This window comes from Hypanus sabinus, chromosome 10, assembly GCF_030144855.1.
Source record: "Hypanus sabinus isolate sHypSab1 chromosome 10, sHypSab1.hap1, whole genome shotgun sequence".
NCBI lineage: Eukaryota > Metazoa > Chordata > Chondrichthyes > Myliobatiformes > Dasyatidae > Hypanus > Hypanus sabinus.
The window spans coordinates 106,542,341-106,559,270 of record NC_082715.1 but is presented as its reverse complement, the minus strand read 5'-3'; the positions used below and the strand labels follow the sequence as shown (position 1 = coordinate 106,559,270).

Here is a 16,930-nt window from a genome sequence, read left to right as displayed (position 1 = left end):
AGGATAATGCTGAGGGAGTGTCACTACAGGAAGGGTAATGCTGAGGGAGGGTCACTACAGGAAAGATAATGCTGAGGGAGTGTCACTACAGGAAGGGTAATGCTGGGGGAGTGTCACTACAGGAAGGGTAATGCTGGGGGAGTGTCACTACAGGAAGGGTAATGCTGGGGGAGTGTCACTACAGGAAGGGTAATGCTGGGGGAGTGTCACTACAGGAAGGGTAATGCTGGGGGAGTGTCACTACAGGAAGGATAATGCTGAGGGAGTGTCACTACAGGAAGGATAATGCTGAGGGAGTGTCACTACAGGAAGGGTAATGCTGAGGGAGTGTCACTACAGGAAGGGTAATGCTGATGGAGTGTCACTACAGGAAGGGTAATGCTGAGGGAATGTCACTACAGGAAGGATAATGCTGAGGGAGTGTCACTACAGGATAGATAATGCTGAGGGAGTGTCACTACAGGAAGGGTAATGCTGAGGGAGTGTCACTACAGGAAGGGTAATGCTGTGACAGTGTCACTACAGGAAGGGTAATGCTGAGGGAGTGTCACTACAGGAAGGGTAATGCTGAGGGAGTGTCACTACAGGAAGGGTAATGCTGAGGGAGTGTCACTACAGGAAGGATAATGCTGTGACAGTGTCACTACAGGAAGGATAATGCTGAGGGAGTGTCACTACAGGAAGGGTAATGCTGAGGGAGTGTCACTACAGGAAGGGTAATGCTGAGGGAGTGTCACTACAAGAAGGATAATGCTGAGGGAGTGTCACTACAGGAAGGATAATGCTGAGGGAGTGTCACTACAGGAAGGGTAATGCTGAGGGAGTGTCACTACAGGAAGGGTAATGCTGAGGGAGTGTCACTACAGGAAGGGTAATGCTGAGGGAGTGTCACTACAGGAAGGATAATGCTGAGGGAGTGTCACTACAGGAAGGATAATGCTGAGGGAGTGTCACTACAGGAAGGGTAATGCTGAGGGAGTGTCACTACAGGAAGGGTAATGCTGAGGGAATGTCACTACAGGAAGGGTAATGCTGAGGGAGTGTCACTACAGGAAGGGTAATGCTGAGGGAATGTCACTACAGGAAGGGTAATGCTGAGGGAGTGTCACTACAGGAAGGATAATGCTGAGGGAGTGTCACTACAGGAAGGGTAATGCTGAGGGAATGTCACTACAGGAAGGATAATGCTGAGGGAGTGTCACTACAGGAAGGATAATGCTGAGGGAGTGTCACTACAGGAAGGGTAATGCTGAGGGAATGTCACTACAGGAAGGATAATGCTGAGGGAGTGTCACTACAGGAAGGGTAATGCTGAGGGAGTGTCACTACAGGAAGGATAATGCTGAGGGAGTGTCACTACAGGAAGGATAATGCTGAGGGAGTGTCACTACAGGAAGGATAATGCTGAGGGAGTGTCACTACAGGAAGGATAATGCTGAGGGAGTGTCACTACAGGAAGGGTAATGCTGAGGGAATGTCACTACAGGAAGGGTAATGCTGAGGGAATGTCACTACAGGAAGGGTAATGCTGAGGGAGTGTCACTACAGGAAGGGTAATGCTGAGGGAATGTCACTACAGGAAGGGTAATGCTGAGGGAGTGTCACTACAGGAAGGGTAATGCTGAGGGAGTGTCACTACAGGAAGGGTAATGCTGAGGGAGTGTCACTACAGGAAGGGTAATGCTGAGGGAATGTCACTACAGGAAGGGTAATGCTGAGGGAGTGTCACTACAGGAAGGATAATGCTGAGGGAGTGTCACTACAGGAAGGATAATGCTGAGGGAGTGTCACTACAGGAAGGGTAATGCTGTGACAGTGTCACTACAGGAGTAGTAATGCTGTGACAGTGTCACTACAGGAAGGGTAATGCTGAGGGAATTTCACTACAGGAAGGATAATGCTGAGGGAGTGTCACTACAGGAAGGGTAATGCTGAGGGAGGGTCACTACAGGAAGGATAATGCTGAGGGAGTGTCACTACAGGAAGGGTAATGCTGAGGGAGTGTCTCTACAGGAAGGGTAATGCTGAGGGAGTGTCACTACAGGAAGGATAATGCTGTGACAGTGTCACTACAGGAAGGATAATGCTGAGGGAGAGTCACTACAGGAAGGATAATGCTGTGACAGTGTCACTACAGGAAGGGTAATGCTGAGGGAGTGTCACTACAGGAAGGGTAATGCTGAGGGAGTGTCACTACAGGAAGGGTAATGCTGAGGGAATGTCACTACAGGAAGGGTAATGCTGAGGGAGTGTCACTACAGGAAGGGTAATGCTGAGGGAGTGTCACTACAGGAAGGATAATGCTGTGACAGTGTCACTACAGGAAGGGTAATGCTGAGGGAATGTCACTACAGGAAGGATAATGCTGAGGGAGTGTCACTACAGGAAGGGTAATGCTGAGGGAGTGTCACTACAGGAAGGATAATGCTGTGACAGTGTCACTACATGAAGGGTAATGCTGAGGGAATGTCACTACAGGAAGGGTAATGCTGAGGGAGTGTCACTACAGGAAGGATAATGCTGTGACAGTGTCACTACAGGAAGGGTATTGCTGAGGGAGTGTCACTACAGGAAGGGTAATGCTGAGGGAGTGTCACTACAGGAAGGATAATGCTGTGACAGTGTCACTACAGGAAGGGTAATGCTGAGGGAGTGTCACTACAGGAAGGATAATGCTGAGGGAGTGTCACTACAGGAAGGATAATGCTGAGGGAGTGTCACTACAGGAAGGATAATGCTGGGGGAGTGTCACTACAGGAAGGATAATGCTGAGGGAGTGTCACTACAGGAAGGGTAATGCTGAGGGAGTGTCACTACAGGAAGGATAATGCTGTGACAGTGTCACTACAGGAAGGGTAATGCTGAGGGAATGTCACTACAGGAAGGATAATGCTGGGGGAGTGTCACTACAGGAAGGGTAATGCTGTGACAGTGTCACTACAGGAAGGATAATGCTGAGGGAGTGTCACTACAGGAAGGGTAATGCTGAGGGAGTGTCACTACAGGAAGGGTAATGCTGAGGGAGTGTCACTACAGGAAGGATAATGCTGAGGGAGTGTCACTACAGGAAGGATAATGCTGAGGGAGTGTCACTACAGGAAGGGTAATGCTGTGACAGTGTCACTACAGGAAGGATAATGCTGAGGGAGTGTCACTACAGGAAGGATAATGCTGTGACAGTGTCACTACAGGAAGGATAATGCTGGGGGAGTGTCACTACAGGAAGGGTAATGCTGGGGGAGTGTCACTACAGGAAGGGTAATGCTGTGACAGTGTCACTACAGGAAGGATAATGCTGAGGGAGTGTCACTACAGGAAGGATAATGCTGTGACAGTGTCGCTACAGGAAGGATAATGCTGAGGGAGTGTCACTACAGGAAGGGTAATGCTGGGGGAGTGTCACTACAGGAAGGGTAATGCTGTGACAGTGTCACTACAGGAAGGATAATGCTGAGGGAGTGTCACTACAGGAAGGATAATGCTGTGACAGTGTCACTACAGGAAGGATAATGCTGAGGGAGTGTCACTACAGGAAGGATAATGCTGAGGGAGTGTCACTACAGGAAGGGTAATGCTGTGACAGTGTCACTACAGGAAGGGTAATGCTGAGGGAGTGTCACTACAGGAAGGATAATGCTGTGACAGTGTCACTACAGGAAGGATAATGCTGGGGGAGTGTCACTACAGGAAGGATAATGCTGAGGGAGTGTCACTACAGGAAGGATAATGCTGAGGGAGTGTCACTACAGGAAGGATAATGCTGTGACAGTGTCACTACAGGAAGGATAATGCTGAGGGAGTGTCACTACAGGAAGGATAATGCTGAGGGAGTGTCACTACAGGAAGGGTAATGCTGAGGGAGTGTCACTACAGGAAGGGTAATGCTGAGGGAGTGTCACTACAGGAAGGATAATGCTGAGGGAGTGTCACTACAGGAAGGATAATGCTGAGGGAGTGTCACTACAGGAAGGATAATGCTGAGGGAATGTCACTACAGGAAGGATAATGCTGAGGGAGTGTCACTACAGGAAGGATAATGCTGAGGGAGTGTCACTACAGGAAGGGTAATGCTGAGGGAGTGTCACTACAGGAAGGGTAATGCTGTGACAGTGTCACTACAGGAAGGGTAATGCTGAGGGAGTGTCACTACAGGAAGGATAATGCTGAGGGAGTGTCACTACAGGAAGGGTAATGCTGAGGGAGTGTCACTACAGGAAGGATAATGCTGAGGGAATGTCACTACAGGAAGGATAATGCTGTGACAGTGTCACTACAGGAAGGATAATGCTGAGGGAGTGTCACTACAGGATAGATAATGCTGAGGGAGTGTCACTACAGGAAGGGTAATGCTGAGGGAGTGTCACTACAGGAAGGGTAATGCTGAGGGAGTGTCACTACAGGAAGGGTAATGCTGAGGGAGTGTCACTACAGGAAGGGTAATGCTGTGACAGTGTCACTACAGGAAGGGTAATGCTGAGGTTGTGTCACTACAGGAAGGATAATGCTGAGGGAGTGTCACTACAGGAAGGGTAATGCTGAGGGAGTGTCACTACAGGAAGGATAATGCTGAGGGAATGTCACTACAGGAAGGATAATGCTGTGACAGTGTCACTACAGGAAGGATAATGCTGAGGGAGTGTCACTACAGGATAGATAATGCTGAGGGAGTGTCACTACAGGAAGGGTAATGCTGAGGGAGTGTCACTACAGGAAGGGTAATGCTGTGACAGTGTCACTACAGGAAGGGTAATGCTGAGGGAGTGTCACTACAGGAAGGGTAATGCTGAGGGAGTGTCACTACAGGAAGGGTAATGCTGAGGGAGTGTCACTACAGGAAGGATAATGCTGTGACAGTGTCACTACAGGAAGGATAATGCTGAGGGAGTGTCACTACAGGAAGGGTAATGCTGAGGGAGTGTCACTACAGGAAGGGTAATGCTGAGGGAGTGTCACTACAGGAAGGATAATGCTGAGGGAGTGTCACTACAGGAAGGATAATGCTGAGGGAGTGTCACTACAGGAAGGGTAATGCTGAGGGAGTGTCACTACAGGAAGGGTAATGCTGAGGGAGTGTCACTACAGGAAGGGTAATGCTGAGGGAGTGTCACTACAGGAAGGGTAATGCTGAGGGAGTGTCACTACAGGAAGGGTAATGCTGAGGGAGTGTCACTACAGGAAGGGTAATGCTGAGGGAGTGTCACTACAGGAAGGGTAATGCTGAGGGAATGTCACTACAGGAAGGGTAATGCTGAGGGAGTGTCACTACAGGAAGGGTAATGCTGAGGGAATGTCACTACAGGAAGGGTAATGCTGAGGGAGTGTCACTACAGGAAGGATAATGCTGAGGGAGTGTCACTACAGGAAGGGTAATGCTGAGGGAATGTCACTACAGGAAGGATAATGCTGAGGGAGTGTCACTACAGGAAGGGTAATGCTGAGGGAGTGTCACTACAGGAAGGGTAATGCTGAGGGAATGTCACTACAGGAAGGATAATGCTGAGGGAGTGTCACTACAGGAAGGGTAATGCTGAGGGAATGTCACTACAGGAAGGGTAATGCTGAGGGAGTGTCACTACAGGAAGGGTAATGCTGAGGGAGTGTCACTACAGGAAGGGTAATGCTGAGGGAGTGTCACTACAGGAAGGGTAATGCTGAGGGAATGTCACTACAGGAAGGGTAATGCTGAGGGAGTGTCACTACAGGAAGGATAATGCTGAGGGAGTGTTACTACAGGAAGGATAATGCTGAGGGAGTGTCACTACAGGAAGGGTAATGCTGTGACAGTGTCACTACAGGAGTAGTAATGCTGTGACAGTGTCACTACAGGAAGGGTAATGCTGAGGGAATTTCACTACAGGAAGGATAATGCTGAGGGAGTGTCACTACAGGAAGGGTAATGCTGAGGGAGGGTCACTACAGGAAGGATAATGCTGAGGGAGTGTCACTACAGGAAGGGTAATGCTGAGGGAGTGTCTCTACAGGAAGGGTAATGCTGAGGGAGTGTCACTACAGGAAGGATAATGCTGTGACAGTGTCACTACAGGAAGGATAATGCTGAGGGAGAGTCACTACAGGAAGGATAATGCTGTGACAGTGTCACTACAGGAAGGGTAATGCTGAGGGAGTGTCACTACAGGAAGGGTAATGCTGAGGGAGTGTCACTACAGGAAGGGTAATGCTGAGGGAATGTCACTACAGGAAGGGTAATGCTGAGGGAGTGTCACTACAGGAAGGGTAATGCTGAGGGAGTGTCACTACAGGAAGGATAATGCTGTGACAGTGTCACTACAGGAAGGGTAATGCTGAGGGAATGTCACTACAGGAAGGATAATGCTGAGGGAGTGTCACTACAGGAAGGGTAATGCTGAGGGAATGTCACTACAGGAAGGGTAATGCTGAGGGAGTGTCACTACAGGAAGGATAATGCTGTGACAGTGTCACTACATGAAGGGTAATGCTGAGGGAATGTCACTACAGGAAGGGTAATGCTGAGCGAGTGTCACTACAGGAAGGATAATGCTGTGACAGTGTCACTACAGGAAGGGTATTGCTGAGGGAGTGTCACTACAGGAAGGGTAATGCTGAGGGAGTGTCACTACAGGAAGGATAATGCTGTGACAGTGTCACTACAGGAAGGGTAATGCTGAGGGAGTGTCACTACAGGAAGGATAATGCTGAGGGAGTGTCACTACAGGAAGGATAATGCTGAGGGAGTGTCACTACAGGAAGGATAATGCTGGGGGAGTGTCACTACAGGAAGGATAATGCTGAGGGAGTGTCACTACAGGAAGGGTAATGCTGAGGGAGTGTCACTACAGGAAGGGTAATGCTGAGGGAATGTCACTACAGGAAGGGTAATGCTGAGGGAGTGTCACTACAGGAAGGGTAATGCTGAGGGAGTGTCACTACAGGAAGGGTAATGCTGAGGGAGTGTCACTACAGGAAGGGTAATGCTGAGGGAATGTCACTACAGGAAGGGTAATGCTGAGGGAGTGTCACTACAGGAAGGATAATGCTGAGGGAGTGTCACTACAGGAAGGATAATGCTGAGGGAGTGTCACTACAGGAAGGGTAATGCTGTGACAGTGTCACTACAGGAGTAGTAATGCTGTGACAGTGTCACTACAGGAAGGGTAATGCTGAGGGAATTTCACTACAGGAAGGATAATGCTGAGGGAGTGTCACTACAGGAAGGGTAATGCTGAGGGAGGGTCACTACAGGAAGGATAATGCTGAGGGAGTGTCACTACAGGAAGGGTAATGCTGAGCGAGTGTCTCTACAGGAAGGGTAATGCTGAGGGAGTGTCACTACAGGAAGGATAATGCTGTGACAGTGTCACTACAGGAAGGATAATGCTGAGGGAGAGTCTCTACAGGAAGGATAATGCTGTGACAGTGTCACTACAGGAAGGGTAATGCTGAGGGAGTGTCACTACAGGAAGGGTAATGCTGAGGGAGTGTCACTACAGGAAGGGTAATGCTGAGGGAATGTCACTACAGGAAGGGTAATGCTGAGGGAGTGTCACTACAGGAAGGGTAATGCTGAGGGAGTGTCACTACAGGAAGGATAATGCTGTGACAGTGTCACTACAGGAAGGGTAATGCTGAGGGAATGTCACTACAGGAAGGATAATGCTGAGGGAGTGTCACTACAGGAAGGGTAATGCTGAGGGAATGTCACTACAGGAAAGGTAATGCTGAGGGAGTGTCACTACAGGAAGGATAATGCTGTGACAGTGTCACTACATGAAGGGTAATGCTGAGGGAATGTCACTACAGGAAGGGTAATGCTGAGGGAGTGTCACTACAGGAAGGATAATGCTGTGACAGTGTCACTACAGGAAGGGTATTGCTGAGGGAGTGTCACTACAGGAAGGGTAATGCTGAGGGAGTGTCACTACAGGAAGGATAATGCTGTGACAGTGTCACTACAGGAAGGGTAATGCTGAGGGAGTGTCACTACAGGAAGGATAATGCTGAGGGAGTGTCACTACAGGAAGGATAATGCTGAGGGAGTGTCACTACAGGAAGGATAATGCTGGGGGAGTGTCACTACAGGAAGGATAATGCTGAGGGAGTGTCACTACAGGAAGGGTAATGCTGAGGGAGTGTCACTACAGGAAGGATAATGCTGTGACAGTGTCACTACAGGAAGGGTAATGCTGAGGGAATGTCACTACAGGAAGGATAATGCTGGGGGAGTGTCACTACAGGAAGGGTAATGCTGTGACAGTGTCACTACAGGAAGGATGATGCTGAGGGAGTGTCACTACAGGAAGGGTAATGCTGAGGGAGTGTCACTACAGGAAGGATAATGCTGAGGGAGTGTCACTACAGGAAGGATAATGCTGAGGGAGTGTCACTACAGGAAGGGTAATGCTGTGACAGTGTCACTACAGGAAGGATAATGCTGAGGGAGTGTCACTACAGGAAGGATAATGCTGTGACAGTGTCACTACAGGAAGGATAATGCTGGGGGAGTGTCACTACAGGAAGGGTAATGCTGGGGGAGTGTCACTACAGGAAGGGTAATGCTGTGACAGTGTCACTACAGGAAGGATAATGCTGAGGGAGTGTCACTACAGGAAGGATAATGCTGTGACAGTGTCGCTACAGGAAGGATAATGCTGAGGGAGTGTCACTACAGGAAGGGTAATGCTGGGGGAGTGTCACTACAGGAAGGGTAATGCTGTGACAGTGTCACTACAGGAAGGATAATGCTGAGGGAGTGTCACTACAGGAAGGATAATGCTGTGACAGTGTCACTACAGGAAGGATAATGCTGAGGGAGTGTCACTACAGGAAGGATAATGCTGAGGGAGTGTCACTACAGGAAGGGTAATGCTGTGACAGTGTCACTACAGGAAGGGTAATGCTGAGGGAGTGTCACTACAGGAAGGGTAATGCTGAGGGAATGTCACTACAGGAAGGGTAATGCTGAGGGAGTGTCACTACAGGAAGGATAATGCTGTGACAGTGTCACTACATGAAGGGTAATGCTGAGGGAATGTCACTACAGGAAGGGTAATGCTGAGGGAGTGTCACTACAGGAAGGATAATGCTGTGACAGTGTCACTACAGGAAGGGTATTGCTGAGGGAGTGTCACTACAGGAAGGGTAATGCTGAGGGAGTGTCACTACAGGAAGGATAATGCTGTGACAGTGTCACTACAGGAAGGGTAATGCTGAGGGAATGTCACTACAGGAAGGGTAATGCTGAGGGAGTGTCACTACAGGAAGGGTAATGCTGAGGGAATGTCACTACAGGAAGGGTAATGCTGAGGGAGTGTCACTACAGGAAGGATAATGCTGAGGGAGTGTCACTACAGGAAGGGTAATGCTGAGGGAATGTCACTACAGGAAGGATAATGCTGAGGGAGTGTCACTACAGGAAGGGTAATGCTGAGGGAGTGTCACTACAGGAAGGGTAATGCTGAGGGAATGTCACTACAGGAAGGATAATGCTGAGGGAGTGTCACTACAGGAAGGGTAATGCTGAGGGAATGTCACTACAGGAAGGGTAATGCTGAGGGAGTGTCACTACAGGAAGGGTAATGCTGAGGGAGTGTCACTACAGGAAGGGTAATGCTGAGGGAGTGTCACTACAGGAAGGGTAATGCTGAGGGAATGTCACTACAGGAAGGGTAATGCTGAGGGAGTGTCACTACAGGAAGGATAATGCTGAGGGAGTGTTACTACAGGAAGGATAATGCTGAGGGAGTGTCACTACAGGAAGGGTAATGCTGTGACAGTGTCACTACAGGAGTAGTAATGCTGTGACAGTGTCACTACAGGAAGGGTAATGCTGAGGGAATTTCACTACAGGAAGGATAATGCTGAGGGAGTGTCACTACAGGAAGGGTAATGCTGAGGGAGGGTCACTACAGGAAGGATAATGCTGAGGGAGTGTCACTACAGGAAGGGTAATGCTGAGGGAGTGTCTCTACAGGAAGGGTAATGCTGAGGGAGTGTCACTACAGGAAGGATAATGCTGTGACAGTGTCACTACAGGAAGGATAATGCTGAGGGAGAGTCACTACAGGAAGGATAATGCTGTGACAGTGTCACTACAGGAAGGGTAATGCTGAGGGAGTGTCACTACAGGAAGGGTAATGCTGAGGGAGTGTCACTACAGGAAGGGTAATGCTGAGGGAATGTCACTACAGGAAGGGTAATGCTGAGGGAGTGTCACTACAGGAAGGGTAATGCTGAGGGAGTGTCACTACAGGAAGGATAATGCTGTGACAGTGTCACTACAGGAAGGGTAATGCTGAGGGAATGTCACTACAGGAAGGATAATGCTGAGCGAGTGTCACTACAGGAAGGATAATGCTGTGACAGTGTCACTACAGGAAGGGTATTGCTGAGGGAGTGTCACTACAGGAAGGGTAATGCTGAGGGAGTGTCACTACAGGAAGGATAATGCTGTGACAGTGTCACTACAGGAAGGGTAATGCTGAGGGAGTGTCACTACAGGAAGGATAATGCTGAGGGAGTGTCACTACAGGAAGGATAATGCTGAGGGAGTGTCACTACAGGAAGGATAATGCTGGGGGAGTGTCACTACAGGAAGGATAATGCTGAGGGAGTGTCACTACAGGAAGGGTAATGCTGAGGGAGTGTCACTACAGGAAGGGTAATGCTGAGGGAATGTCACTACAGGAAGGGTAATGCTGAGGGAGTGTCACTACAGGAAGGGTAATGCTGAGGGAGTGTCACTACAGGAAGGGTAATGCTGAGGGAGTGTCACTACAGGAAGGGTAATGCTGAGGGAATGTCACTACAGGAAGGGTAATGCTGAGGGAGTGTCACTACAGGAAGGATAATGCTGAGGGAGTGTCACTACAGGAAGGATAATGCTGAGGGAGTGTCACTACAGGAAGGGTAATGCTGTGACAGTGTCACTACAGGAGTAGTAATGCTGTGACAGTGTCACTACAGGAAGGGTAATGCTGAGGGAATTTCACTACAGGAAGGATAATGCTGAGGGAGTGTCACTACAGGAAGGGTAATGCTGAGGGAGGGTCACTACAGGAAGGATAATGCTGAGGGAGTGTCACTACAGGAAGGGTAATGCTGAGCGAGTGTCTCTACAGGAAGGGTAATGCTGAGGGAGTGTCACTACAGGAAGGATAATGCTGTGACAGTGTCACTACAGGAAGGATAATGCTGAGGGAGAGTCACTACAGGAAGGATAATGCTGTGACAGTGTCACTACAGGAAGGGTAATGCTGAGGGAGTGTCACTACAGGAAGGGTAATGCTGAGGGAGTGTCACTACAGGAAGGGTAATGCTGAGGGAATGTCACTACAGGAAGGGTAATGCTGAGGGAGTGTCACTACAGGAAGGGTAATGCTGAGGGAGTGTCACTACAGGAAGGATAATGCTGTGACAGTGTCACTACAGGAAGGGTAATGCTGAGGGAATGTCACTACAGGAAGGATAATGCTGAGGGAGTGTCACTACAGGAAGGGTAATGCTGAGGGAATGTCACTACAGGAAAGGTAATGCTGAGGGAGTGTCACTACAGGAAGGATAATGCTGTGACAGTGTCACTACATGAAGGGTAATGCTGAGGGAATGTCACTACAGGAAGGGTAATGCTGAGGGAGTGTCACTACAGGAAGGATAATGCTGTGACAGTGTCACTACAGGAAGGGTATTGCTGAGGGAGTGTCACTACAGGAAGGGTAATGCTGAGGGAGTGTCACTACAGGAAGGATAATGCTGTGACAGTGTCACTACAGGAAGGGTAATGCTGAGGGAGTGTCACTACAGGAAGGATAATGCTGAGGGAGTGTCACTACAGGAAGGATAATGCTGAGGGAGTGTCACTACAGGAAGGATAATGCTGGGGGAGTGTCACTACAGGAAGGATAATGCTGAGGGAGTGTCACTACAGGAAGGGTAATGCTGAGGGAGTGTCACTACAGGAAGGATAATGCTGTGACAGTGTCACTACAGGAAGGGTAATGCTGAGGGAATGTCACTACAGGAAGGATAATGCTGGGGGAGTGTCACTACAGGAAGGGTAATGCTGTGACAGTGTCACTACAGGAAGGATGATGCTGAGGGAGTGTCACTACAGGAAGGGTAATGCTGAGGGAGTGTCACTACAGGAAGGATAATGCTGAGGGAGTGTCACTACAGGAAGGATAATGCTGAGGGAGTGTCACTACAGGAAGGGTAATGCTGTGACAGTGTCACTACAGGAAGGATAATGCTGAGGGAGTGTCACTACAGGAAGGATAATGCTGTGACAGTGTCACTACAGGAAGGATAATGCTGGGGGAGTGTCACTACAGGAAGGGTAATGCTGGGGGAGTGTCACTACAGGAAGGGTAATGCTGTGACAGTGTCACTACAGGAAGGATAATGCTGAGGGAGTGTCACTACAGGAAGGATAATGCTGTGACAGTGTCGCTACAGGAAGGATAATGCTGAGGGAGTGTCACTACAGGAAGGGTAATGCTGGGGGAGTGTCACTACAGGAAGGGTAATGCTGTGACAGTGTCACTACAGGAAGGATAATGCTGAGGGAGTGTCACTACAGGAAGGATAATGCTGTGACAGTGTCACTACAGGAAGGATAATGCTGAGGGAGTGTCACTACAGGAAGGATAATGCTGAGGGAGTGTCACTACAGGAAGGGTAATGCTGTGACAGTGTCACTACAGGAAGGGTAATGCTGAGGGAGTGTCACTACAGGAAGGGTAATGCTGAGGGAATGTCACTACAGGAAGGGTAATGCTGAGGGAGTGTCACTACAGGAAGGATAATGCTGTGACAGTGTCACTACATGAAGGGTAATGCTGAGGGAATGTCACTACAGGAAGGGTAATGCTGAGGGAGTGTCACTACAGGAAGGATAATGCTGTGACAGTGTCACTACAGGAAGGGTATTGCTGAGGGAGTGTCACTACAGGAAGGGTAATGCTGAGGGAGTGTCACTACAGGAAGGATAATGCTGTGACAGTGTCACTACAGGAAGGGTAATGCTGAGGGAGTGTCACTACAGGAAGGATAATGCTGAGGGAGTGTCACTACAGGAAGGATAATGCTGAGGGAGTGTCACTACAGGAAGGATAATGCTGGGGGAGTGTCACTACAGGAAGGATAATGCTGAGGGAGTGTCACTACAGGAAGGGTAATGCTGAGGGAGTGTCACTACAGGAAGGGTAATGCTGAGGGAATGTCACTACAGGAAGGGTAATGCTGAGGGAGTGTCACTACAGGAAGGGTAATGCTGAGGGAGTGTCACTACAGGAAGGGTAATGCTGAGGGAGTGTCACTACAGGAAGGGTAATGCTGAGGGAATGTCACTACAGGAAGGGTAATGCTGAGGGAGTGTCACTACAGGAAGGATAATGCTGAGGGAGTGTCACTACAGGAAGGATAATGCTGAGGGAGTGTCACTACAGGAAGGGTAATGCTGTGACAGTGTCACTACAGGAGTAGTAATGCTGTGACAGTGTCACTACAGGAAGGGTAATGCTGAGGGAATTTCACTACAGGAAGGATAATGCTGAGGGAGTGTCACTACAGGAAGGGTAATGCTGAGGGAGGGTCACTACAGGAAGGATAATGCTGAGGGAGTGTCACTACAGGAAGGGTAATGCTGAGCGAGTGTCTCTACAGGAAGGGTAATGCTGAGGGAGTGTCACTACAGGAAGGATAATGCTGTGACAGTGTCACTACAGGAAGGATAATGCTGAGGGAGAGTCACTACAGGAAGGATAATGCTGTGACAGTGTCACTACAGGAAGGGTAATGCTGAGGGAGTGTCACTACAGGAAGGGTAATGCTGAGGGAGTGTCACTACAGGAAGGGTAATGCTGAGGGAATGTCACTACAGGAAGGGTAATGCTGAGGGAGTGTCACTACAGGAAGGGTAATGCTGAGGGAGTGTCACTACAGGAAGGATAATGCTGTGACAGTGTCACTACAGGAAGGGTAATGCTGAGGGAATGTCACTACAGGAAGGATAATGCTGAGGGAGTGTCACTACAGGAAGGGTAATGCTGAGGGAATGTCACTACAGGAAGGGTAATGCTGAGGGAGTGTCACTACAGGAAGGATAATGCTGTGACAGTGTCACTACATGAAGGGTAATGCTGAGGGAATGTCACTACAGGAAGGGTAATGCTGAGGGAGTGTCACTACAGGAAGGATAATGCTGTGACAGTGTCACTACAGGAAGGGTATTGCTGAGGGAGTGTCACTACAGGAAGGGTAATGCTGAGGGAGTGTCACTACAGGAAGGATAATGCTGTGACAGTGTCACTACAGGAAGGGTAATGCTGAGGGAGTGTCACTACAGGAAGGATAATGCTGAGGGAGTGTCACTACAGGAAGGATAATGCTGAGGGAGTGTCACTACAGGAAGGATAATGCTGGGGGAGTGTCACTACAGGAAGGATAATGCTGAGGGAGTGTCACTACAGGAAGGGTAATGCTGAGGGAGTGTCACTACAGGAAGGATAATGCTGTGACAGTGTCACTACAGGAAGGGTAATGCTGAGGGAATGTCACTACAGGAAGGATAATGCTGGGGGAGTGTCACTACAGGAAGGGTAATGCTGTGACAGTGTCACTACAGGAAGGATAATGCTGAGGGAGTGTCACTACAGGAAGGGTAATGCTGAGGGAGTGTCACTACAGGAAGGGTAATGCTGAGGGAGTGTCACTACAGGAAGGATAATGCTGAGGGAGTGTCACTACAGGAAGGATAATGCTGAGGGAGTGTCACTACAGGAAGGGTAATGCTGTGACAGTGTCACTACAGGAAGGATAATGCTGAGGGAGTGTCACTACAGGAAGGATAATGCTGTGACAGTGTCACTACAGGAAGGATAATGCTGGGGGAGTGTCACTACAGGAAGGGTAATGCTGGGGGAGTGTCACTACAGGAAGGGTAATGCTGTGACAGTGTCACTACAGGAAGGATAATGCTGAGGGAGTGTCACTACAGGAAGGATAATGCTGTGACAGTGTCGCTACAGGAAGGATAATGCTGAGGGAGTGTCACTACAGGAAGGGTAATGCTGAGGGAGTGTCACTACAGGAAGGATAATGCTGTGACAGTGTCACTACAGGAAGGATAATGCTGAGGGAGTGTCACTACAGGAAGGATAATGCTGAGGGAGTGTCACTACAGGAAGGGTAATGCTGTGACAGTGTCACTACAGGAAGGGTAATGCTGAGGGAGTGTCACTACAGGAAGGATAATGCTGTGACAGTGTCACTACAGGAAGGATAATGCTGGGGGAGTGTCACTACAGGAAGGATAATGCTGGGGGAGTGTCACTACAGGAAGGATAATGCTGTGACAGTGTCACTACAGGAAGGATAATGCTGAGGGAGTGTCACTACAGGAAGGATAATGCTGAGGGAGTGTCACTACAGGAAGGGTAATGCTGAGGGAGTGTCACTACAGGAAGGGTAATGCTGAGGGAGTGTCACTACAGGAAGGATAATGCTGAGGGAGTGTCACTACAGGAAGGATAATGCTGAGGGAATGTCACTACAGGAAGGGTAATGCTGAGGGAATGTCACTACAGGAAGGGTAATGCTGAGGGAGTGTCACTACAGGAAGGGTAATGCTGAGGGAGTGTCACTACAGGAAGGGTAATGCTGTGACAGTGTCACTACAGGAAGGGTAATGCTGAGGGAGTGTCACTACAGGAAGGATAATGCTGAGGGAGTGTCACTACAGGAAGGGTAATGCTGAGGGAGTGTCACTACAGGAAGGATAATGCTGAGGGAATGTCACTACAGGAAGGATAATGCTGTGACAGTGTCACTACAGGAAGGATAATGCTGAGGGAGTGTCACTACAGGAAGGATAATGCTGAGGGAGTGTCACTACAGGAAGGATAATGCTGAGGGAATGTCACTACAGGAAGGATAATGCTGAGGGAGTGTCACTACAGGAAGGATAATGCTGAGGGAGTGTCACTACAGGAAGGATAATGCTGAGGGAATGTCACTACAGGAAGGATAATGCTGAGGGAGTGTCACTACAGGAAGGGTAATGCTGAGGGAGTGTCACTACAGGAAGGGTAATGCTGTGACAGTGTCACTACAGGAAGGGTAATGCTGAGGGAGTGTCACTACAGGAAGGGTAATGCTGAGGGAGTGTCACTACAGGAAGGATAATGCTGAGGGAGTGTCACTACAGGAAGGGTAATGCTGAGGGAGTGTCACTACAGGAAGGGTAATGCTGAGGGAGTGTCACTACAGGAAGGGTAATGCTGAGGGAGTGTCACTACAGGAAGGGTAATGCTGGGGGAGTGTCACTACAGGAAGGATAATGCTGAGGGAGTGTCACTACAGGAAGGGTAATGCTGAGGGAGTGTCACTACAGGAAGGGTAATGCTGAGGGAGTGTCACTACAGGAAGGGTAATGCTGAGGGAGTGTCACTACAGGAATGGTAATGCTGAGGCAGAGCCACACACTAGGAGTGAGGAAAGGGAGGAAGGCAGGGAAGGAGGTAGGTGGATGGGTGGGTTGGAGAAGGGATATGGGGAAGAGGGTAGGCAGGATGGTAAGGTGAGTCAGGGAGATGTATGGGTGGAATAGGGAGGGGAGATGGGGGAAACAGGGAGGGAGATACAGGACGGATTGGAAGTAAGGCACGGAAGAGGCTGAGGGATGGTGTATGGGAGGAGTTGTTGGGAGTTGGGGAGAAGCAGATGACAGGCAGGGGCAGGGAGGGGAGGAGGGGTTGGGAAGGAGCAGGTGCAGAAAGGCCAGCTTACCTTTGCGCAACTGGTTGACGATGTAGGCAAAGCCCGTTGTGCGGGGATGGAGGACGTACTCATACTTGGGGAAACCCCGTGACTCGGCAAACTCATCGCTCCGCCCCTTGGTGGTAGCTGTGGGGAGAAGTAGCTGCACTGTCATTCCTGGGAGACCAGAACCACTCAG

General features: G+C 49.5%; 1 protein-coding gene across 2 annotated transcripts in view; it reads right to left on the bottom strand.

Moving 5' to 3' along the window:
• lclat1 (lysocardiolipin acyltransferase 1) overlaps window positions 1–16,930 on the bottom strand; it is a 45,104-nt gene that overhangs the window by 15,119 nt on the left and 13,055 nt on the right. For both annotated transcript variants that reach the window (XM_059982526.1, XM_059982525.1), the window contains exon 5: window positions 16,762–16,878. In XM_059982526.1, the coding sequence (XP_059838509.1) occupies window positions 16,762–16,878 (117 nt within the window). The remainder of the gene's footprint in view (window positions 1–16,761; window positions 16,879–16,930) is intronic.